The sequence below is a fragment of the Mobula hypostoma genome, chromosome 6 (assembly GCF_963921235.1).
Source record: "Mobula hypostoma chromosome 6, sMobHyp1.1, whole genome shotgun sequence".
Classification (NCBI taxonomy): domain Eukaryota; kingdom Metazoa; phylum Chordata; class Chondrichthyes; order Myliobatiformes; family Myliobatidae; genus Mobula; species Mobula hypostoma.
The window spans coordinates 106,653,776-106,676,811 of record NC_086102.1 but is presented as its reverse complement, the minus strand read 5'-3'; the positions used below and the strand labels follow the sequence as shown (position 1 = coordinate 106,676,811).

At 44.1% G+C, this 23,036-nt stretch overlaps 1 protein-coding gene across 5 annotated transcripts in view; it reads right to left on the bottom strand.

Annotated features, from left to right (window-relative positions):
* The window catches only part of dnajb2 (DnaJ heat shock protein family (Hsp40) member B2), a 98,163-nt gene that overhangs the window by 52,883 nt on the left and 22,244 nt on the right, over positions 1 to 23,036 (bottom strand). For all 5 annotated transcript variants that reach the window (XR_010018383.1, XM_063051382.1, XM_063051381.1 and 2 more), the window contains exons 3-7: positions 21,257 to 21,366; positions 18,119 to 18,172; positions 17,009 to 17,125; positions 11,961 to 12,053; positions 7,242 to 7,347 (exon numbers count right to left, since the gene is read on the bottom strand). Coding sequence is in view for 4 of the 5 variants with exons in the window: in XM_063051382.1 (XP_062907452.1) it covers positions 7,242 to 7,347; positions 11,961 to 12,053; positions 17,009 to 17,125; positions 18,119 to 18,172; positions 21,257 to 21,366 (480 nt within the window). In the remaining variant the exon portion in view is untranslated. The remainder of the gene's footprint in view (positions 1 to 7,241; positions 7,348 to 11,960; positions 12,054 to 17,008; positions 17,126 to 18,118; positions 18,173 to 21,256; positions 21,367 to 23,036) is intronic.

Here is a 23,036-nt window from a genome sequence, read left to right as displayed (position 1 = left end):
GGTGCAGTCCGGAGTTGAAGCAGCAATTCTGGCGCGGTGATCTCCAGCTGGGTCAGTAGCTTCGCCAGGGTGTTGTTGATCTTGCTAGATGTAGCAGATTGGAGGTTTAAGAAGGGTTTCTCGGGTCTAGGATAGTGAAGAGGGCAGTTTGCTCAGGACAGCATGCGCAGTTGCCAGATACCGGCGCCTTCTTAGCACATCCTTTTTTTGCACAGCCATTTCCCCCCCCCTTTTTGCACTACTTATTCAAGTTATTTTTATATACACTTCTTATTGTAATTTATCATTTTATTACTACGTATTGAACTGTACTGCTGCTGCAAAACAACAAATTTCACAACATATAATAATGGTATTGAACCTGATTCTGATTGACTGACAAACTTGAAGTTGGACTTGAAAGTTCAGATTTCACATTGATTTTCTTCTTTTTTTAAATCACATACACATACGGTTCTTTCCTCCCAACATTTTAAATAACATTTAATCCCTTTGATCATCAATGTTCCTTCTTAGGAAGACAAGTTGATCGAACTAGGGCTTTTCTCTTTGGAGAAAGAAGAATGAGAGGTGACTTAATAGAAGTGTACAGGATGATAAGAGGCATAGATCGATTGGACAGCCAGAGACCTTTTCCCCAGGGTAGAAATGGCTAATACGAAGGAGCATCATTTTAAGATGATTGGAGACAAGTCTAAAGGAGATGACAAAAGTAGTTTGTGGGGTTTTTTTTCCCCACATAGAGTGGTAAGTTCATGGAATGTGCTGCCAGGGGTGGTGGGTAGAGGCAGATGCATTAGGGATATTTAAGTGTCTTTCAGATAGGCTCATGGATGAAGAAAAATGGAGGGTTATGAAGGAAGGCAGGCTTAGAACTTGCAGTTGGTTAATGGATATGGGCCAAAAAACTTCTCAATGTTCTGCATGGAAACAGACAATGCAATGTGTCATTTGAGCTAACAACCAACACACCTAAGGATGTGCAGTGTGGCTGCCTGCAAGCACTTCCACAACGTTCAGTAGAACAACATGAGCATCAAGAACAACAAGTCAAGTCAGTCAGACACACACAGCCACACACATACACACACACCCTCCCCAAGGACAGGCTATTTCTGGGCCGCACAGTACTCAGAAACATAGAAAACCTACAGCACAATACAGGCGCTTTGGCCCACAAAGTTGTGCCCAACATGTCCCTGCTTTAGAAATTACTAGACTTACCCATAGTTCTCTATTTTTCTAAGCTTCATGTACCTATCCAAAAGTCTCTTAAAAGACCCTATCGTATCCGCCTCCACCACCGTTGCCGGCAGCCCATTCCACACACTCACCACTCTCTGAGTAAAAAGCTTACCCCTGACATCTCCTCTGTACCTACTTCCAAGTACCTTAAACCTGTGTCCTCTTATGGCTGCCATTTCAGCCCCGGGAAAAAGCCTCTGACTATCAACACAATCAATGCCTCTCATCATCTTATACACTTCTATCAGGTCACCTCTCATCCTCCATCACTCCAAGGAGAAAAGGCCGAGGTCACTCTACCTGCTTTCATAAGGCATGCTCCCCAATCCAGGCAACATCCTTGTAAATCTCCTCTGCACCCTATGGTTTCCACATCCTTCCTGTAGCGAGGCAACTAGAACTGAGCACAGTACTCCAAGTGGGGTCTGACCAGGGTCCTATATTCCGGTCATTCCTGCCTGTGGCCATCAAACTTTACAACTCCTCCCTTGGAGGGTCAGACACCCTGAGCCAATAGGCTGGCCCTGGACTTACTTCCTGGCATAATCTACATACTACTATTTAATTATTTATGGTTTTATTACTATTTAATTATTTATGGTGCAACTGTAACGAAAACCAATTTCCCCCAGGATCAATAAAGTATGACTATGACTATATAGCTGCAACATTACCTCTCCACTCCTAAATTCAATTCCACGATTGATGAAGGCCAATACATCATATGCTTTCTTAACCAGAGAGTCAACCTGCGTAGCTGCTTTAAGCGTCCTATGGACTCGGACCCCAAGATCCCTCTGATCCACCACACTGCCAAGAGTCTTACCATTAATACTATATTCTGCCATCATATTTGACCTACCAAAACGTACCACGTAACAGTTATCTGGGTTGAACCCCAACTGCCACTTCTCAGCCTAGTTTTGCATCCTATCAATATCTCGTTGTAACCTCTGACAGCCCTCCACACTATCCACAACACCCCCAACCTTTGTGTCATCAGCAAACTTACCAACCCATCCCTCCACTTCCTCATCCAAGTCATTTATAAAAATCACGAAGAGTAAGGGTCCCGGGACAGATCCCTGAGGCACACCACTGGTCACCGACCTCCATGCAGAATATGACCCGTCAACAAACACTCTTTGCCTTCTGTGGGCAAGCCAGTTCTGGACTTGCCCCTAGACTCTCAGATTCACAGACATCAGGCCTCCAAGTCCCTAGACCAGGCTTACTGACTTGACCTTTGGACCTCTACTTCCATATCCGTCTTTGGTCTTCGACCTTCGGGCAAACTCCTCCCCCTCCCCACTCACACATCCCCTGCACTGTCACACTAAACAGTCCCTGAGCTACAACTTGAAATGACCATGTCTTGAAATGATCTGAATGGATGGTGTATAAAAGACCATAAGACATTGGAGCAGAAATAGGCTCTTCAGCCATCAAGTCAGATCTGCCATTCCATTATAGTTGATCTATTATCCCTCTCAGACCCGTTTCTCCTGCAATCTAATTAAGAATCTATCAACTTCCTCTCTGAAATATACACAATGACTTGGCCTCCACAGCCGCCTGTGGCAACAAATTCCACAGTTTCATTACCCTCTGGCTAAAGAAATTCCTCCACATCTCTGTTCTAAATAGGCATCCCTCTATTCTGACCTTTGCGCCCCCAGTTCCAGAATCCCCCCCAAAAAAGGACTGATTCTGGTCAAGATGGTGTCAGCGTACAAAATTCCCCTCCGTCAACATCTTCTAGATAGCTCATGAGAATGTCTTTTTTACTTCCTTTACATCTGTTTTTCACCTTATATGCGTTTCTGGGACTGCTAGAGCCTGCGATTTACAGTTTGGAGATTGTTTGAGTGATCCAGCAGTTGCCCTCTCCGAGAAGGTTCTGGGAAGCCAGCATGCACTCACTTGGCCTCAATGCAAAGGAACTTCAAGACAGGGTGCGGGCCTATGTTTGGCTCCATATGTTAAAGCATCCATTGATCGCAGACTAAGGCATCAAGCAAGACTGAGACATCAAGGTAAATTCAGAAGGCAAGCAGGAGTTCAGCGCCGACGGCCTTCCCTTGGTTCGCTGCCAAAGGAATCTGTGAGCGGCCCATTGCTGTGTGGCTCGCTATGGCAGGTGGGTAGGCCCCTCTGCCTCGTGTGGTGTCCCTGTCTTTCGATGAATCTTGGTGATATCGTAGGATGGTATCGTGGTTCTGTGCTTATGGATTGGACTACTGCGCTTATGGACTGTGGACGTTTTCAGACTTATGGTTCTTACATTGTTTTTTTTAAGATCACCCATTCCTTTTCTGCTTCGTTGTGCGAGGGGAGGGTGTTGGGCGGGGCTTGATGTTCCTGTTCCATTTTCTGTGGGGGGGGACGGGGTTTTTGGGGGTTATTGATCAGTATTGCATTCTTTCTAGTGGGGGGGGGGAGAAATTCAATGTTTCTCTCTGAATGACCTTCATGTCCTTTCTTTCTTTGGTGGCTATCTGGAGAAGACAAATTTCGGAGTTGTATTTGGATACATGCTTTGATAATAAATGCACCTTTGAACCATCAAAAAGGAAAAATCCTCTCCACATTCACTCCATTTATATTTTTCAGTATTCAATAGCTTTTACTGAGACTCTAAACAGAAGCGAGTATAGGCCCAAAGCCATCAAATGCTCTTCATACATTAACCCTTTCATTCCTGGAGTCATTCTCGTGAACCTCCTCTGGACCCTCTCCAATGCCACCACGTCTTTTCTTAGATAATGGGCCCAACACTGCTCATAATACTCCAAATGTGGTCTGATTAGTGCCTATGAAGCCTCAGCATTACATCTTTGCTCTTGTATTCCAGTCCTCTCGAAATGAATGCTGTCATTGCATTTGCCTTCCCTACCACCAACTCAACCTGCAAGTTAACCTTTTAAACTAGAGAATCCAGCACAAGGAGTCCCGAGTCCCTTTACACCTGAATTTTAAATTGTCTCCCATTTGGAAAATAGTCTGTGCCATTGCCAAAGTGCGCAACCATATACTTCCCTACACTATATTCCATCCAACACTTCTTGGCCTATTCTCCTAATTTGTCCTTCTGCTTCCTCAACATTATCTGCCCCTCCACCTATCTTTATATCGCCTACAAGCTTGGCCACAAAGCCATCAATTCTGTCATCCCCCAAATAATTGACATAGAACGTGAAAAGAAGCAAACCCAATACTGACTCCTTGGCACATCACTAGTCAGCGGCAGCCAACCAGAAAAGCCCCCCCCCTTTATTCCCATTCTTTTCCTCCTGCCAGTCAATCTTCTATCCATGTTAGTACCTTTCCTGTAATACAAAGGGTTCTTATCTTGTTAAGCAGCCTTATGTGCAGCACCTTGTCAAAGGCCTTCAGAAAACCCAAGTAAACAACATCCATTGCCTCTCCTTTGTCTATTCTCCCTCTTATTTCCTCAAAAAATTCCAACAAACTTATCAGGCAAAATTTCCCTTCATGTAAACCTTGCTGACTTTGGACTACTTTATCATGTGTCTCCAAGTACCCGAAAATATCATCCTTAATAATGGACTTGAGCAGCTACTCAACCTCTGAAGTCAGTCAATAATTTCCTTTCTTCTGTCTCCCTTTCTTGAAGAGTGGAGTGACATTTGCAATTTTCCATTCCAGAATCTAGTGATTTTTGAAAGTCATTACTAATGCCTCCACAGTCTCTTCAGTTACCCTTTCAGAACCCTGGGGTGTAGTCCATCCAGTCCAGGTGGCATATCTACAGAACCTTCAGACTTTTCAGCTTCCCAAGCACCTTATCCTCATTAATAACAACTTCAAATTCCCCCTTTTGGAATCCAAGACCAATCTGATTTTCCCCCATCTACCTGTAGATTTAAATCCCACATGACTATCATAACATTGCCCTTATTATATGTCTTTTCTATCTCCCCTTATAACTTACATCCCACCTCCTGGTTATTGTTCAGAGGCCTGTATATAACTCCCATCAGGGCCTTCTTACCCTTGCAGTTTCTTAACTCTATACACAAGGATTCTACATCTTCTGACCCTATCTAACCTCCTTCTGAGGATTTAATTTCTTTCTTTCTTTTTTTTTTACAAACAGAGCCATCCCTCCCTCTGTACCAACCTGCCTGTCTTTTTGATACAAGGCCTATTCTTGGATTTTAAGCTCCCAACTATGATCTTCTTTCAGTCACAACTCAATGATGCCCACAAAATGTTACCTGTCTATCTTTAACTGTGCTACAAAATCACCTTCCTCATTCTGTATTCTGTGTGCATTCAAATATAACGCCTTCAGTCCTGTTTCTATATTACTTTTAGTTTGCCATGTTACACTTCAACTCACCTTACTGAATGCAATTTTGCCCTGTCATCTGCCTGTCCTTCCTCACAGTCTCACTACACACTGCATCTACTTGTATACCTTCCATACTTCTATCATTCCATTTCCCACCCCCATGCCAAATTAGTTTAAACCCTAACAGCAAACCTGCCCACAAGGATATTGGCCCCTCTCGGATTTAGGAGTAACCTCCCCCTTTTGTACAGGTCATACTTGCCCCAAATGCGATCTCAACAATCCAGAAATCCAAAACCCTGCCCCCTGCACCACTTCCTCAGCCACTCATTCACCTGCTAAATCATCCAACTTCTGCCCTGACTAGCACAGATTACTACATTGGAGGTCCTGCTCGTCAGCCTCTTTCCCAGCTCCCTACACTCACTGTGCAGGACCTTTTCCCCATTTTCCTGTCGTTGTTGCTAAAATGTATCATAACCCCTGGCCGCTCACCTTCACTCGAGAATCTTCTGCAGTTGCTCTGAGACACCCTGGATCCTCACAGCTGGGAGGCAACACATCATTTTGGCTTCAGTTTTGCGGCCACAGAATCTACTGTCTATTCCACTAACCATCAAATCTCCTATCACTATCATTCAGTTTGACTTTACCCTTCCTTGCTGAGTCTCAAAGCTGGCCACAGTGCCCCTGTCCTGACTGCTGCTGCTGCGCCCCAACAAGTTATGGTTCCCCCCAAGCAATATACAAAGGGATATGCTTGTTACTGAGGGGGAATGGCCACAGGGGAACCCTGCACTAACTGATTACTCCCCTTATTCCTCCTGGTGTAATCTGACGCCTGCACTCAGTGTAAGTCTAATCTGTGAGGTTTTCAGCCTCCCATATGGTCCCGAGTACATCCAACACCAGCTCCATTTCCTTGACCTTGTCAGTCAGGAGCTGAACTTGGCTGCACTTCCTGCAGATGTAGTCATTAAAGAGACCATTAGGTAGCCTTAAGTTCTACATATCACAGGAGGAGCATTCTATCATCCTGCTACATTTGTTACATCTCTACCTTCTCAAACTTAAGCTCTAGCCTACACCTGTTTTCACTCAAGCCTGATGAGCCACAGCCTGACCACTCTTACACTGGCCCACTCCAAAAGTGGCCGCTCCGCATAAACCTTGCTTCTTTTTATTGGCCCTTCCTAAGTTACTATTAACCCAAGCAATCTCCCACTACACAGGCAAGTCTCAACATGCTTTTTAATACTAGTGTGTAATGTCCACAAGAAACTGTCTCCAACTCACTCCACAATGTCCTGCTCCACAGACAAGTCCCAACAGGCCCTGTTTCCTTTTTTTTAAAAAAAACAGGTGTTCCTTGAACAGATGTAAATTGTTGTCCCAACTCTTGTGCTCCTGTTGGGGTACAGTGTCATTGAGTTATAGAGCATTACAGCACAGAAACAGGTCCTTTGGCCCATCTAGTCCATGTATTGAACTGCATCTGAACCAGAGCCCCCCGCCCCAAATCTCTCCCATTTACATACTTAACTAAACGCCACAATGTTGGAATTGAACCTGCATCCAGCACTTCCACTGGCAGCTCGTTTCACACTCGCGCCACCTTCTGAATGAAGAGGTTCACCACAGCCCTCCATAATAAGTGATTCTCATACTAGATACTCACTTTCTGGTGGTTACTTGTTTCCCATTAACGAACTTCGTGGAGGTTGAGACGGATCGGAAACGGCCCATTCCAACCCCACCAATATTGGTGGAGAAAGATGAGAACCCTGCCAACAATAAGAGGCACTGGTTAGTTCAATGTTGAGGTGATTGAAGTTATCCATGCTGATTCAGGAACCTACACATGATACATATCCTTCAATTCCCTGCATATTCAAGTGCCTGTGTAAATTCTGTTTAAACATTGCTATCATATGTGTTTCAATCACCACCTGTGGCAACTGTTCATGAGTGGAAAAGTAAATCTGGAGTCATCAGATAGTAAAAGGTAGCTTAACAATTGAATGAAGGTAGCCATTCAGCCCTTCAAACCTGTGTCAGCACTTGCTTAGCTCACTATAAAGAATACAGAACAGAACAGCACAGGAGCAGACCCTTCAGCCCACAATCTCTGTGCTGATCACACTCATCTAACTAATCCCATCTGCCTGCAAAAGGTACATTCAGTGGCCACACTATTAGGTACTTCCTGGACTTGGTAAAGTGGCCACTGTAGGCTGTGGAATCAGTTCATTGTTAAGTTGAGTGAAGTTATCTGTGTTGCTTCAGGAGGCTGCACATGATCCATTTTTCTCCCTTCCCTGCATAGTCATGTGCCTGTCCAAATTCCTTTTAAACATTACGATCATGTGTTTCCTTCACTCCCCCCGGCAGCCATTCCAAGTACCTACTGCTCTCTGTATATTAAAAAAAACTTGCTTCCTAAATCTCCTTTAAACCTTCCTCCTCTCACCTTAAAGCTATGTCCACGAGTATTCCCTCCCCATCATCCTCAACACAGGTGACCCTAGGGCTGTATGCTGAGCCCATCTCTGTACACCCTGCTCACACATAACTGCACAGCCAACCGCCCAAGCAACCACATTGTCGATGTAATTGCCAATGACAGGACCATGGTGGAGCTCATCACCAACAATGCTGAGATGGCCTAGAGAGAGGAGATGAAAGAACTTGAAGGCCTTGTGTTTGATCTCTTCCACTTCCTCTTCCTTAATGTCAACAAGACAAGGGGGATGGTTATCAATTTCAGAAGTCTCACCACTCACTTGGCAGCAAAGCAGTGGAAACTGAGTGTACATCACACACATCTCATGGACGCAGAACACGTCATACACAGTGAAGAAAGCTCACTTTTCTAGCCTCTAGAGGCACAGGTCATTTTGAACAAACATCACTTTCTGTACACAAGTTGTTTTCTCATATAGTATTCTGAGCAGATTAATTTGGATTTTGTTTTGAAGCACATGTCAAAAATCAACCATTTCCATTCCCTCTTTATTTGCCCTTGAAACAACGATATCTAAAAATCTTAAACTTTGTAAAGACTATTGGTAAACATATAGCAGATACATTTTGAGGAAGTAAAAAGGCTGATTTATACTCGTGCGTACTAGCCTACGCCGCAGCCTACGCAAGTGGGCTATGCCATTGTGAGCATTTATACTTGTGCGTTGGTGTGTCTGCGTCGCTCTGCAATCCATCGCCAAAACGCTAGTTGGCGGTGGGGTTTCTATGCCATTGCGTTGAGCTTCGTGTTGAAACTCAACACGAAGAAACTCAAACTTCAAACAATGGTGACTGAAACTGAAGGAGGGTGAATTTTCTGTGCTTGTCTGGCCACTGAGAGACATGGGTGAGGAAATACATTTCAAATATTTTTGGATGTCAGCAGGTAGATTTGACGATTTGGTTCATCGTCTCCAACCATTTATTTCACATCAGTGTACGCACAGTATACTCTGAGACTGGCAATCGCCATTTGAGTTTTAGCTTCAGGTGGAAGTCAACAGGCTGTAGCAGCTAGCTACAAACTGGCGTCAAGCACAGGGTCCTCCATAATTTCGGAGGACTGTAAAGCTTTATGGAAAGCATTGCAGCCAGAGTTCCTTCCCTGCCCTTCAGTCGCCCAATTGGAAGTTATTGCAGCGTAGCAGGAAATGCGATGCTACCAAGTGGACCAATCACAGTTGTTTGGTCTGCGTTGCCTCGATGCCTGGTTACATTTTGGGAGAGGTGTGCGTTAGGCTACGGCGTAGGGTTGGCATACAGTTTTTAAATTATGTGTTCGTTATCTTTTGTGTTTTTTTTGTGCTGCGTCAGAACAGAGTAACATTTATTTCATTCTCCTTTACACTTGCATACAGGAAATGACTTTAAACAATCCTGAATCTTGAATTTGACATTTCCACTCTGAGATAAAGAGTTCAGCTTACTACACAGTTGATGTCTCTCATAATTCTATAAGTAACTTCGATCAGGTCTCCCCTCAAGACTCCAATGCTTTTCTAAAAAAGATTAGCTTTATTTGTCAAATGTATATCAACACATACAGAGAAATGTGCCAATTTCATCAATGACCAACACAGTCTGAGGGTGAGCTGAGGGCAGCCCACAAGTATTGCCATGCTTCTGACACCAATACAGCATGCACACCAAGTTACTAACTCTAACTGCGTGTCTTTGGAATGTGGGAAGAAACCAGAACATCTGGAGAAAACCCACATGGTCATTGGTTATTTGTCAGTCTTCGCTTATGCATAGTTATTCATAAGTTCTATTGTAATTCTTTATTTTCCTGTAAATGCCTGAAAGAAAATGAATCTCAAAGTACTGTATGACAGTGAAGGTCAAGTCAATGGGTATATTTCAAGTGGAGGCCGACAGCTTTTTAAGTAGTAAGGGTGTCAAATATTACTGGGAGAGGACAGGAGAATGGGGTTGAGAGGGATAATAAATCAGTCAAAATGGAATGACAGTGCAGACTCGATGGGCTGAATGGCCTCGTGCTGCTCCCATGTCTTATTGTCTAAGTTAGAGTAGGTTAAAAGGTCAGCACAATATCGTGGGCCAAAAGGCCTGTACTGTGCTGTAGTGTCTATGTTCTATACACATACTTTGATAATAAATTTGAATTTGACTTTGAATGGCCATTGGTTATTGTTCCTTTTACCAATTACTTACCCTGAAGGTTTTCTGTGCGTTGGCCAGCTAACACATTAGCAGATCATTGGGATGTTGTTAGGAAATCAGAGCATGCAGGAGAAACTCAGAGGGGAGAAGGTCCAATCTCCACACAGAGACACCCGAGGCCACAGTCAAACCGAGGTCACCCGAAAAACAAGGCAGCAGCACTAAATGTGGGTAGCAAGGTCACATTGAGAGACATTCAGGCAGATTTACAAAAGATGAGGTAAAGGGGTAGCATGGTAGAGTAGCAGTTAAAGTGTTCTGCTTTGCAGTGCCAGTGATCAGAAGATCGGTGCTCAATTTTCTCCACTTTCTGTAAGGAATTTCAACTGGCAGGTTAGTTAACCCCGTGATTTTGTGGGTTTCCTCCGGACACTTTGGTTTCCACACACATTCCAAAGACACATGGGTTAGGATTTGAGTTGTGGGCATGCGATGTTCGTGGCATTGGGGAGGGTCCAGAGAAGGTTCACGAGTAATCCTGGGAAAGAAAGGGTTAATGTATGAGGGAGCATTTGATGGTTCTGGGCCTGTACTCTCTGAAGTTTAGAAGAATGCGGGGGGGGGGTGGCAGGAGGACTCTCATTGAAATCTCTCGAATATTGAAAAGCCTGGATACTGTAGAGTGGATGTGGAGAGGATCTTTCTGATAGCGAGGAAGTCTCAGACCAGAGGGCTCAGCCTCAGAATAGGGGGATGTCCCTTTAAAACAACGGATGAGGAGGAATTTCTTAAACCAGATGGTGGTGAATCCATGGAATTCATTGCCACAAATGGCTGTGGAGGTGTAAGCTGAAAGGATAGCTTACCTGCCAGTTGAAAGTCACTTCACCATTCCAGTTGCTGATCAGACTGTCCGAAGGATGCGGCAGGTCTCTTCCATTGGCTGGCTTTTGCCCCACGGCACTGGCTTCTGGTCCAGGCGCCCCAGGGTTATAAGAATAGTGCATCTGTGAGCCTCACTCTCTTTTTGCTGGGGGCTCGCTCCTTCAGACTGGGTCATGCCCATGACTGAAGGATCATAAGGAAAGTGTGCTGCAGAAAGGAGGGCCCATGCGCACACTTAGATAAGTACTGTTTATTGAATGTTCAGTGTTGTAGCTGTGTAACTTGGGGGGACTTAAACCACCCGCTTCAGTTGGAAGTATTATTGACTGTTTTGCGTTGTAGTTTTATAACTTGGGGAGCTTAGATAAGTACTTGTTTGACCAAGATGCTTGGTTGAGTGCTTCACTGTTCACTTGTAAATAAATAGTTAACGTGCTTACTCGCAATCATATCTGCTATCCCATTTACCGAATCCGCGAATCTGCTTCCACATAATAGGAGGCCAAGTCTTTGGATATATTTACAGTGGAGATTGACGGATTCTTGATTAGCAAAGGTGTCAAAAGTTATGAGGAGAGGGCAGGGGAATGGGGTTGAGAGGGATAGTAAATCAGCCATGATGGAATGGCACAGCAGACGTGATGGGCTGAATGGTTAGGAGCAGACACTTGCAGGTTGCCCCCCGTGCACAGTCCACTCTGTTGGTCATTGATGCAAACGATGCATTTTACTGCATGTTTCAATGTACATGAGACAAATAAAGCTAATCTTTCATCTTTAACTGATGCAACACAGCGCCACCTCCTCTTAACATGCACAGCACAGAACTTCCTTCAACCACACAGCGACCCAGTTTTCAACATACCTGATCCAGTGGGAAACGGGAATGAAAATAATGATTCAGGTGCATGTCGGGATCGGTTAATCCCAACCACATCAGAAAACGGGCCAAAGTCGTCTATCAAAAGAATAAAACAAGAAAGTTAAAAGAAAATCCATCTGCTTGAGAAACTCAATCCAGAGATCTTTCTATTGATGCTTCTATTAATGGAAATATTTTGTTTCTCGAGGGGAAATCTCATTGAGCCTATCAAATATTGAAAGGTCAAGATAGAGTGGATCTGGAGAGGATGGTTCCAATAGTGGGGGAGTCCAGAATCAGGGGGACAGCCTCGGGAGAGGGAGAGGGAGAGGGAGAGGGAGAGGGAGAGGGAGAGGGAGAACAAACTACATATATGTCATCATATACAACCATGAGACTCTTTTGAGGGCAATCACAGTAAATAAAAAAATCACAATCGAATCAATGAAAAGACTATGTGCTGAACACAGGAAAGATCCGCTGAAATGATAACACCAAGGAATTTGAAGTCGCTGACCCTCTCAACTTTTGATCCCCCGATGAGGACTGGCTCATGGACCTCCACTTTTCTCCTGTTGAACTCAATATCAGCAAGAGCAAGGAGATGATTATTGAGTGAGAGGTTGTTGTGGCACCACTCAATCAGATTTTCAGTCTCCCTCCTATATGCCCATTTGTCATTACCCTTGATTCAGCCAACATCAGCAAACTTAAAGATGGCATTGGAGCTGTGCTGAGCCTCTCAATCATGGGTATAAAGTGAGTAGAGCAGGGGGTGGGCACATAGCCTTGTGGTGCAAATGTGCTGAGAGTGATTGTGGAGGTTGCCAATCTGAACTGCCTGGGGTCTGCAAGTGAGGAAATTGAGGATTCAAATGAAAAAGAAGGTTTCCAGACAATAGACAATAGGTGCAGGAGTAGGCCATTCAGCCCTTTGAGCCAGCACCGCCATTCACTGTGATCATGGCTGATCATCCACAATCAGTACCCTTTTCCTGCCTTCTCCCCATATCCCTTCACTCCGCTATCTTTAAGAGCTCTATCTAACTCTTTCTTGAAAGAATCCAGAGAATTGGCCTCTGCCTTCTGAGGCAGAGCATTCCACAGAACCACAACCCTCTGTGTGAAAAAGTTTTTCCTCAACTCCGTTCTAAATGGTCTACCCCTTATTCTTAAACTGTGGCCCCTGGTTCTGGACTCCCCCAACATTGGGAACATGTTTCCTGCCTCTAGCATATCCAATCTCTTAATCATCTTATATGTTTCAATCAGATCCCCTCTCATCCTTTTAAATTCCAGTGTATACAAGCCCAGTCACTCCAATCTTTCAACATATGACAGTCCCGTCATCCTGGGAATTAACCTCATGAACCTATGCTGCACTCTCTCAATAGCTAGAATGTCCTTCCTCAAATTTGGAGACCAAAACTGTACACAATACTCCAGGTGTGGTCTCACCAGGGCCCTGTACAACTGCAGAAGGACCTCTTTGCTCCTATACTCAACTCCCCTTGTTATGAAGGCCAACATGCCATTAGCCTTCTTCACTGCCTGCTGTACCTGCATGCTTGCTTTCAGTGACTGATGAATAAGGACACCTATATCTCATTGTACTTCCCCTTTTCCTAACTTGACACCATTCAGATAGTAATCTGCCTTCCTGTTCTTGCCATCAAAGTGGATAACCTCACATTTATCCACATTAAACTTCATCTGCCCACTCACCCAACATTCTCATAACATCCCCCTCACATTTCACACTGCCACCCAGCTTTGTGTCACCTGCAAATTTGCTAATGTTATTTTTAATCCCTTCATCTAAATCATTAATGTATATTGTAAATAGCTGCAGTCCCAGCACTGAGCCTTGCGGTATCCCACTAGTCACTGCCTGCCATTCCGAAAAGGACCCGTTAATCCCTACTCTTCATTTCCTGTCTGCCAACCCATTCTCTATCCATGTCAGTACCCTACCTCCAATACCATTTGCTCTAATTTTGCCCACTAACCTCCTATGTGGGACCTTATCAAAGGCTTTCTGAAAGTCCAGGTACACTACATCCACTGGCTTTCCCATGTCCATTTTCATAGTTACATCCTCAAAAAATTCCAGAAGATTAGTCAAGCATGATTTCCCCTTCATAAATCCATGCTGACTCAGACTGATCCTGTTACTGCTATCCAAATGTGCCACTATTTCATTTTTTATAATTGACTCCAGCATCTTCCCCACCACTGATGTCAGACTAACTGGTCTATAATTCCCTGTTTTCTCTCTCCCTCCTTTCTTAAAAAGTGGGATAACATTAGCTACCCTCCAATCCACAGGAACTGATCCTGAAAAAGATTACCAACGCATCCACAATTTCTACAGCCACCTCCTTAAGTACCCTGGGATGCAGACCATCAGGCCCTGGGGATTTATCACCCTTCAGTCCCATCAGTTTACTCAACACTATTTTCTGCCTAATGCAAATTTCCTTCAGTTCCTCCGTTACCCTAGGTCCTCTGGCCACTATCACATCTGGGAGATTGCTTAAGACCTAGGACTTGAAGCTTATTGATTAGTTTTAGGGGCTGATAGTATTGATTGCCGAGCTGTAAATAATTGTGAACTTCCTGATGTATACATCTTCACTGTCCAGATGTTCCAGAACTGAATGAAGAGCCAATGAAATGGCATCTGCTGTTGACCCATTGTGCTATTAGGCAAATTGGAATGGATCCAAATCACTCCTCAGGCAGGAATTCATACACTTCATCACCAACCTCTCAAAGCACTTCCTCACAGTGGATGCAAGTGCTACTGAATGACAGTCATTGAGACAGGTCACCACATTCTTCTTGGGCACCGGTGTAATTGAACTCTGCTTGAAGCAGGTGCATACCTCAGACTGCTGAAATGAGAGATTAAAGATATCAGTGAACACTCCAGCCAATGGATCAGCACAGGTCTTTAGGACTCAGCCAGCTACCCCATCTGGGCTTCCATGGGTTCGCCATCCTCAGTGATGCTCTCACGTTAGCCTCGGAGACTGAAATCACATGGTCATCAAGGGCTGTGGGAGTTCCTGACGTTGCCGCCATGCTTTGATGGTCAAAATAAGCATGAAAGGCATTCAGTTTGTCTGGGAGTGAAGCCTTGTTGTCACCTATGTCACTTAGCTTCACTTCGTAGGAAGTGTTAGAATTCAATCCCTGCCACAGCTCATGAGCATCCTTCGTGCTCGGTCTGGAATTGCCACTTTGCACACGAGATGGCTTTCCAGAGATAGTACCTGGATCTCTTGCACTTCACTTGTTCACCAGACCTGAACGCCACCGATCTGGGCCTTGGGAGACTGTGGATCTCATGGTTCATCCAGGGCTTCTGGTTACAGAAGACTGAGTCATTTCATGGGGACACACTCGTCTACAACTGCTTTTATAAAAGTCTGTGACTACCATGGTGTGTAATTGTTCAGACCCTTTTGAACAGGGCCCAGTCTATCAACTCAATGCGATCGATTAGCTGCTCCTCAGCCATCTCTTTGCTGTCCTCACCTCTGGAGCCTCGGTCTTTAGCCTCCACCTGTGTGCAGGAGGACAGCTAAGCGATCAGGTTTCCCAAAATGCTGTCTAGATATGGAACGGCAGGCATTCCTAATTACAGTGTAACAGCAGTCAAGTGTGTTGGGACCTCTGATGCTGCAGGTGATATATTGATAAGATTCAAGATTCATTTTTAAATCAAAGATTGTATAAATTATACAACCCTGGGATTTGCCTTCTCACAGGTAGCCACAAAGCGAGAAACTCGAAAGAATCCAGTCAAAGAAAAAGAATAAAAATTAAAAATAAAAGACCAACACTTGATGCACAAGAGAAAAAGAAAGATCATGCAAATAATTGAAGCGAACAACAACATTCCAAACTAAAACAGAGTCTTCAGATCTAAACCCCAGAGTAGGCACAAAGCCTTGCTTATCAGTTCATCATATTAGCGGGCATAGATCACTGCAGCCAGGGGTCTTCATAGCATCAGTGTCATGGAGAGAGGAGTGACCATCGTGGAAGTCAGCTTTCATCCCGACCAATACCGTCTTTGCAATCTATCTGGGCCAGCGTTTGAATTGAACCAATGATGGAACAGCAAAAGGCTTTGCACCCTGGAGAGAGGAGTGAAGATCACGAAGAGGAAGCGAAATCAGCTCTCACCTCCATTCTGGGCTGGCGTTTAAATTGTCTGAACATTGAATCGGCCCTCGCACTTGGACCCAACTGCAGCAAAAGGCTCCAGGGCTAGACTACACCATCCAGCAGTTCGCTAAGGTCCCAGATTTCACCACCCAGCAACTCGCTCCGGGCCTAGATTTTGCCGTCCAGCAACTCGCTCTGGGTCCAGATCCCATCGCCCATCCTGAAGCCAATCTCAAGCTCTTCAGACCAGCTCGACTCCCAGAGTAATCCAACCTCATACCTGGGCCAGTTGAACGAGCATCTGAATTTCTCTGCCCAGACCCCAACTTCTTTCAGTGTCCAGAACGATCCAACCTCACACCTGGGCCAACTGTACAAGCATTGGATCTCCATCTCCAACAATTCTGCAACATCCCAGGAACTTGCCTCGCCATCACTTGCCCCTTCACTGTTTGTGGCGATAATTTAACACAATTTACCACAGAAAATGTTTTCTTAGTGAAGTTTATAGACAGATTTCTGATCTTTTTGACTACCACAAGATGTCACACATGTTCAGTTGCGTCCATCTTATCTGGAAGTTGATAATTGGGCAGAGTTCTCTACAAACAAGCCTGACTGAAGTCCCCAACAGCCATTTGAAAGGTGTCAGAGTAGGATGTTCCTTATTTAAAATTGCGGCGTTCAAACCATAGAGTGCTTTTTTAATACCTGTCTTTTTCTTGCAAATGTTTTGGAGTTACAAAACATAACAACCAGAACTAGAGGTCATAGGTTAAGGGTGAAAAGTGACATGTTTAAGGGAAACTTGAAGGGGATCTTCTTCACCCAGAGGGCAGTGTGAGTGAGAAACAAAGCCAGAGCACACTCACCAAACAACTCTGCGAAAGGATCGCGGCCACCAAAGAACTCTCTAAATACTTCATCTGGGCTACGGAATGAGAAGATAAAATCAGGAAACTCTGTTCCAGCGCTGGGACCTCCGCCACCTATTGGAAATGAAAAGATGACAATTATAAATGATACTTTCAAAATGAAAAGCAAGTCACAGTTTATAAATGCATGTATCACTATATGTAGCAAGGCAGCCAACATTAACAAGGACCCCTCCCATTCCAATCATTCTCTTTTCTTCCCCCCTCCTATCAGGAAGAAAGTACAAAAACTAAGGGAAAAAAACAGATTTAAGGTGGGCGGGGGGGAGTTTAAAGATTTGTGAGGCAAGTTGTTGTAGGAATTATAGGAAAGATGTCAACAAAATAGAGAGAGTACAGAAAAGATTTACTAGAATGTTACCTGGGTTTCATCACCTAAGTTACAGAGAAGGGTTGAACAAGTTGGGTCTTTATTCTTTGGAGCGTAGAAGGTTGAGGGGGGACTTGATAGAGGTATTCAAAATTATGAGTGGGATACATAGAGTTGGCGTGGATAGGCTTTTTCCATTGAGAGTGGGGGAGATTCAAACAAGAGGACACGAGTTGAAAGTTCAAGGGCAAAAGTTTAGGGGTAACATGAGGGGGAACTTCTTTACTCAGAGAGTGGTAGCTGTGTGGAATGAGCTTCCAGCAGAAGTGGTTGAGGCAGGTTCGATATTGTCATTTAAAGTTAAATCGGATAGCTATATGGACAGGAAAGGAATAAAGGGTTATGGGCTGAGTGCAGGTCGGTGGGACTAGGTGAGAGTAAGTGGTTGGCACGGACTAGAAGGGCCGAGATGGCCTGTTTCTGTGCGGTAATTGTTATATGGTTATATGATTGTGCTTTTTTAAAAAAGAGACTGGTAGATGCCTTGAATGCACTGCCAGTAGTAGAAGCAATACCACTTTGTTTAAGAGGTATTTAAAAAGACACATGAATAGACAGGGATATAGACCATGTGGAGACAGGGGGCATTAATTGAGTGTAGAATACTGATCAGGTTACAGATGGTGGGATCCTGGTCTGTGCTGTTCAACTGTAAGTTCTAGGCACTTTATGCTTACCTCCACCAACTAATCCTTCTTTTCCATATTTATCGTAAACTTCTCGTTTACTTCCTACAGAAAAGATCAAATTTAATTAAGAAGCACGAAATTGGGACATAAATTAGGGCATGAAAATAGCCCATTTAACACAGTAATCTCCACCCCACCCCAATTTCTCTCTTTAAGATGTTTTCCCCATGGGAGAGAGTTTCATATTCAATCCACTCTCCTGGCAATGTGAATCAAACAGACTTGCATACAAAAACCATAAGAACACAAGCCCATAAGACATAGGAACAGAATTAGACCATCGAGTCAGCTCTGCCATTCTATCATGTCTGACTTATTATACCTCCTAACTCTATTCTCCTCACATTCTTTGACACCCTTATCAATCAAGAACCTATCAATCTCTGCTTTAAGTACACCCAATGACTTGGCCCCCACAGCTGTCTGTAGCAATAAATTCCAGGGATTCATCACTGCTTGGCTAAAGAAATTCCTCCTCATCTCTGTTCTAAAAGGACGTCCTTCTATTCGGAGGCTTTGCCCTAGATTCCCCCACTATAGGAAACTTCCTATGGTTTCAATGAGATCCTCCCTCATTCTTCAAAACTCCAGCAAGTATAGGCCCACCAAACATGCCTAAAACATTAACCCTTTCATTCCTGGAGAACCTCCTTTGGGCCCCTCTGCAATGCCAGCACATTCTTTCAAGGTGTACAAAACTGCTCAGAATACTTCAAATCTACTACAACACTGCCACAGCAAAGCATCCCCACCATCAAGGCTGTGCTCTCTTCTCGCTGCTGCCATCAAGGAGGTTCTAAAAGGAGAACTTTTATTCTGAGTCTGTGCCTTCTAGTCCTAGAAAATGGTGACATGGTGTGTGAATGCGTCCCCATTACAAAAAGAAAATCCTTCCAGCCCAATCATACTTCTCTTCTTGCTTCAAAGAATCACAAAATAAAGCACAACAGTGTCTCTTCCACTTCAGGTGAATGAAGAATTTTGGCATGAGCCCCCAAATCCTCACGACCTTCTACAGGGGCACCATTGAGAGCATCCTGACCGACTGTATCACTGCCTGATACGGGAACTGCACCAACCTTGATCGCTGGGCACTGCAGAGAGTGGCACGGACAGCCCAGTGGATCTGTGGAATGTGAACTTCCCTCCATTGAGGATATCTATAGCAGCACGTGCTTATAGAAGGCCTGGAAGATCATCAGGGATGCCAGTCACCCCAATCATGAACTGTTTTGGCTGCTTCCGTCTGGCAAATGGTATCACAGCATTAAAGCCAGGACCAACAAGCTACGGGACAGCTTCTTTCTACAAGCCATTAGACTTATTAATTCACAAGTCTGTACATTGCAATGCAGTCATAACTCAACGATTTTTACTCCCTCACATTGTGGAATGGGTGTAAGATTTAAATAAATTCAACTTCTATTCAATTTCAATTAAATTATATTCAATTTCAATGTTATATGGTTAATTCAGAAGGACTGAAGGACATCATAGGTAGAGAAGGTCGCAAAGAGAGCTTTTGGCACACTGCCTTCATATATTGGAGTACTGAGTACAGGAGTTGGGAGTTAATGTTGAAGTTGTACTACACGCTGGTGGGGCCAAATTTGGAGAATTGTGTGCGGCTCTGGTCATCTACCTAAAGGACAGATGTCAGTAAGATTTAAAGAGCGCAGTGCAGGTAGAAATAAGGTGCAGGAGATAATGAGGTAGATGCAAGGTCAAGAATTCATCTTATCATATTAGGGGACCATTCAATAGTCACATAACAGTCCTTCAGCCTGGCGTTACATGCTTTCAGGCTTTTTTATTTACTGCCCCATGGAAGATGGAAGGAGGAGGAAGAGTGAGATCTTTGATATATGCTGATTGCTTTATTCAGATAGCAAGAAGTGTAGACAAAGTCCATGGAGGGGAGGCTAGTTCTTGTGATGTGCTGAACTGCGTCCACGACTCTCTCAAAATGCTGGCAATCCTTCATCAGTTCGGCCTGATACATCATCTGTTTATTACTCTCCATAGAAGCTGCCTGACCTACTGAGTTCATTCAGCATTTTGTGTGTGTTGCTCTGGTTTTCCAGCATCTGCAGAATCTCTCTGCAGTTTTTTTGCCGTCACAGGCACAGCAGCTATCACACCAAGCCATGATACATTTGGATAGGACCTTCTCTATGGTGCCTTGACAAGAATCGGTGGAGGGGCAAGAATGATGTTAGCCTGTTTAAGAATACCAGGTAGGAGATATCCGGTCCCAAGCCTTCTAACCCACACCTTCCAGTAACCATTGGTTATATATAAAAGAAAACAGCATTGAAATTCTCCCGGATAATGAAAGCTTCAAGGCATGAAGTTACACTATCTGCTATTTTAACCATAAAGCTAGCAAAGTTCACAAGAGAATTTCTGGCTGACTTTTTCATAGAACATAAACATAGAACAGTATAGCACAGTACAGACCCCTCAGCCAACAATGTTGAGCCGCCCTTTAGACTTATTCTAAGATCAACATCACCCTTCCCTCTCAGAAAGCCCTCCATTTTTCATGAAATAGCTCAGTGTACAATAATTTCTAAGGGCACAAGGTACTTATCACAACAGTCCCTGCAAAGAGCCAGGACATCTTCAGTGGGCTAAATAGCCTAACGAGGTGCACAACTCCCTAAGATGCTTCTGAAGTGCCTCCCTTTTCCTTACAATAAGAAACTCATTAAACTGTTTGCAGCCTATAAAAGGCCATAAAACACAAGAGCAGAATTGGGCCATTTAGTCCATCGAATCTACTCCACCGTTCCTGGTTTATTATCCCTCTCAACTGCATTCTCCTGCCTTCTCCCTGGAACCTTTGGTGCACTCACTAATCAAGAAACTTTCAGCCGCCACTTTAAATATACCAAATGATTTGGTCTCCACAGCCATCTGGGGCAATGAATTCCACAGATTCATCAGCCTTTGGCTAAAGAAATTCCTCCTCATCCTGTTCTAAATGGACGTCCTTCTATTCTGATCCTTTGCCCTCTAGCCCTAGACTCACCCAATATAGGAAACATCCTTTCCACATCCACTCTACCTAGGCCTTTCAATATTCAGTAGGTTTCACCGAAATAACCCCTGATGCCAACTTACTGTCTGATAGCACTTCGTAAGCCTCTGCAATTTCCTTAAACTTCTGCTCTGCAAATTCCTTATTGTCTGGGTTCTTGTCAGGGTGCCATTGTAGTGCCAGTTTCCGGTATCTGAAGTGGAAAGAGAAAGATATATAAAATTCTATTTAGGCCGTATCTGGAGTATTGCATACAGTTCTAGTCACTTCATTAAAGGAAGGATATCGAGGCTTTGCAAAGGGTGCAGAAGAGATTTACCAGGATACCTGGATTAGAGGACATGTGTTATAATGAGAGGTTAGACAAAAGTGGGTTGTTTTCTCTGGAGTGCTGGAGGCTGAGGGGAGATCTGATAGAGGTTTACAAGATTATGTTTGGCATAGATAGAGTAGACCGACAGTATCTTTTTCCCAGGGATGAAATGTCTAATACCAGAGGGGATGCAATTGAGGTGAGAGAGGTCATCTCAAAGGAGGTGTAAAAGGCAAGTTTCATTCCCCCACCCCCCTCACAGAGTGGTAGGGCCTGGAATGTGCTGCCTGGGGTGGAGGCAGAGGCAGACACATTAAAGACTTTTAAGGGACGTTTAGATAGGCACATGAATGTGAGGAAAATGGAAGGATGTGGACACTATGTTGGCAGAAGAGATTAGTTTAGTTGGCCATTTGATGGCTAATTTAATTGGTTTGGCACATCAGTGTGGGCCAAAGGGGCCTTGCTGTGCTGTACTGCTCTATGTTTTAAAGATAACATCAACTCACCATGGATTGTTATGGTCAAAGCCTTGAGGAGCCCATCGAATATCACATTCTATTCATCAACAGATCTACCCGCTTCATTCCCCAGCTTTTCCACTGCCCAGCCAGTCACAAAATGGACACCTCAACTTTACAATCCATCTGCAAGCTCCCCCTCAACAACTCTACCTTCTTCCAGACCAACAACTTTTAGATCCTGCCACTTCTCCACTCCTAGTGTCTCTAGAAATAAGACCATAAAACCATATGTGCCAGACTGATAAAGGACAACAGATTTTCATCTTTTAAAGCCTCAGAGGACAAAAGATTAAAGACTAAGGATTAGCTTTACGTGTCACATGTACTGTACATTGAAACATACAGTGAAATGCTTCACTTGCGTTAATGACCAACAGAGTCGGAGTTTATGCCGGGGCCAGTCCTCAAATGTTGCCAGGCTTCCAGCACCAACATAGCACACCCACAATTTACTAATCCTAATCTGTACATCTTTGGAATGTGGGAGGAAACCAGAGCACCCAGAGGAAACCCATGCAGTCATGGGGAGAATGCTAAAAACTCCTTATAGACAACAGTGCGAATCAAACACCGGTCAGTAATCACTGGCGTTGTAAAGTGATTGCGCTAACCACTATGCCACCATGCTGCCCAAAACCGCCATAAAACAAGACACACACACACAGACACTATGCTGCCCACTTGCTAGATCCTAGAAGGATCATAAAACCATAACATCATAAGACATAGGACAGAATTAGGCCATTCAGGCTTTCAAGTCTGTTCTGACTGGTTGATTATGGTTGATTTATTATCCCTCTCAACCCCATTCTCCTGCCTTCTCTCCATAACCTTTGACACCCCTAATAATCAAGAATCTATCAACCTCCACTTTAAATATACCCACTGATAATGAATTCCCCAGATTCAGCATTCTCTGGCTAAAGAAATTCCTTCTCATCTCTGTCCTTCTGTTCTGACGTTGTACCTTCTGGTCCTAGATTCTCCTGCTACAGGAAACAAACTCTCCACATTCACTCTACCCAG